The sequence below is a fragment of the Alosa sapidissima genome, chromosome 8 (genome assembly GCF_018492685.1).
Source record: "Alosa sapidissima isolate fAloSap1 chromosome 8, fAloSap1.pri, whole genome shotgun sequence".
Taxonomy (NCBI): Eukaryota; Metazoa; Chordata; class Actinopteri; order Clupeiformes; family Clupeidae; genus Alosa; species Alosa sapidissima.
Window position 1 is genome coordinate 37,505,383 of NC_055964.1, and position 2,500 is coordinate 37,507,882.

Here is a 2,500-nt window from a genome sequence, read left to right on the forward strand (position 1 = left end):
GACAATTACACAGAAGACCGTATGTGTGTTAACACAGAGATAATTAAACTGTTAATTAAACTCGGACACACACACACTGGAGGCCATGAGTAATGGTGTGTGTGGTGAGAATCTGCCTGAAGAGGATGGCAGGGTGTGTGTGTATGTGTGTGTGTGTGTGTGTGTGTGTGTGTGTATCATTACTCACCTCAGTCCTGTGTGTGATGTAGAGACGCATCTTGTCAGCAGGAACTACACAGAAAACAGAGAAGGGACAGACGTGTTATTTGACCAGTGCCAGGGATAGTCCCAGTACAGTTTAGTTTAGCTTAGTTAGTGGGAAACTCCCAGTACAGTTTAGTTTAGCTTAGTAAGTGGGAAAGTCCCAGTACAGTTTAGTTTAGTTAGTGTGCATCTGGGAAAAGGACATAATGTTATGGTTTTGGACTGAAAGCTAAATTGGACTGAAAAGAGATCACACATTTACAGTGATGAAGAGATCACACATTTACAGCGATGAAAAGAGATCACACATTTACAGCGATGAAGAGATCACACATTTACAGCGATGAAGAGATCACACATTTACAGTGATGAAGAGATCACACATTTACTATTTTGTAAGTTGAATAAGTGAATTCCATCATGCGCATTACAGGTTGAGCTGATCTGCACTGAACAAACTACGTCTTCACACAACTTGAATCTCTCTCTCCCTCTCTCTCCCTCCCTCTCTCGTGTGTGTGGATGAGCATTAGCCCTCATTAGGTCGCTGCTTGGCTCGTTTGGGGATGTTTTCCTCGTCGCGGTTGGATGGGAACGTCAGCGGCAGCGTCAGCACCTCCATCGTCTCACGCCTCGTCTCGTCTCGTTAAGATGCACGGCAGGAGACAAACTCCTTCACCCCGTCAGCACGCACACCGGAGCAACACTGCGCGCTCACCCTGCTCAGATCCGGGCCCCTTCTGGCGTTCACCCTGCTCAGATCTGGGCCACTTCTGGCACTCACCCGGCTCAGATCCGGGCCCCTTCTGGGTGCAGAAGCCGTTAGTTCCCCCTCACCAGACGTGCGTTAGCTAGTTTGAAAAATGAATAGTCAGATGCGCTAACGCTAACGCTGCCCCACGCTAACGCTGCCCCACGCTAACGCTAACGTTGCCCCACGCTAACGCTAACGCTGCCCCACGCTCCACCAAGCAGGTAGGACAGAGGCAACTGAACCCAACTCACACACTCAGAGAGCTAGCGGCCAAGCCAAGCGCTAGGCGCTCAGAACAGGAATTGCTACCTGCTGGCCGACATTAAAGAGCCCCACGATGCAAAATGAACAGGTCTGTGAAATTATTTGTGCCTGAGCCTGCCAGGATCTTTAGAAACTCTAAATAAGCTCACGTCATGAGGATTGTGCAATACCATTTAAACCATCAGACAGACTCTCTCTATCTCTATGGTGATGCAGACACTCTATATGTCTATTGCACTACAAACTTCATAAACACTATAGACCTCCATACAAACTTCATAAACACTATAGACTTCCATACAAACTTCATAAACACTATCAACCTCAATACAAACTTCATAAACACTATACACCTCCATATAAACCTCATAAACATTATAGACCTCCATACAAACTTCATACAAACTTCAAAATGAACAGGTCTGTGAAATCATTTGTGCCTGAGCCTGCCAGGATCTTTAGAAACTCTAAATGAGCTCACGTCATGAGGATTGTGCAATATCATTTAAAGACAGACTCTCTCTATCTCTATGGTGATGCAGACACTCTATATGTCTATTGCACTACAAACTTCATTAACACTATAGATCTCCATACAAACTTCATTAACACTATAGACCTCCATACAAACGTCATAAACACTATAGACCTCCATACAAACTTCATAAACACTATCAACCTCAATACAAACTTCATAAACACTACAGACCTCCATATAAACTTCATAAACATTATAGACCTCCATACAACCTCCATACAAACTTCAGAAACACTATAGACCTCCATACAAACTTCATAAACATTATCAACCTCAATACAAACTTCAAAAACACTATAGACCTCCATACAAACTTCAGAAACACTATAGACCTCCATACAAACTTCAGAAACACTATAGACCTCCATACAAACTTCAGAAACACTATAGACCTTCATACAAACTTCAGAGAAACACTACCCGTCTCCAAATAAATAGCTGTTCTCAGTCTCAGTCACCCCCCCCCATACACTTGGGCTCTGTGTGTGTGTGTGTGTGTGTGACAGTGAGAGTGCATGTACTGACCGTCCTGCAGTTTCATCTGATGCAGGTAGAGGGGGCTTTGGAGCACGTTACATCGGCCAGGCTCGTCCTCACGAGTCAACAGCATCAGGTCAGTGTAAATGAAGACTGTGGCCTGCAGGGGGAGACACACACACACACACACACACACACACACACACACAGCATAAGAATTGTGTATAGGAGTATTTTGGACAAGGAGGCAACACACATACAAC

The 2,500-nt window shown here is 44.7% G+C and overlaps 1 protein-coding gene across 1 annotated transcript in view; it reads right to left on the reverse strand.

Moving 5' to 3' along the window:
• Positions 1 to 2,500, reverse strand: part of LOC121714726 (regulator of G-protein signaling 3-like) — a 96,688-nt gene that overhangs the window by 8,016 nt on the left and 86,172 nt on the right. The window contains exons 17-18 of the mRNA XM_042099744.1: positions 2,286 to 2,397; positions 188 to 231 (exon numbers count right to left, since the gene is read on the reverse strand). Of these exons, the coding sequence (XP_041955678.1) occupies positions 188 to 231; positions 2,286 to 2,397 (156 nt within the window). The remainder of the gene's footprint in view (positions 1 to 187; positions 232 to 2,285; positions 2,398 to 2,500) is intronic.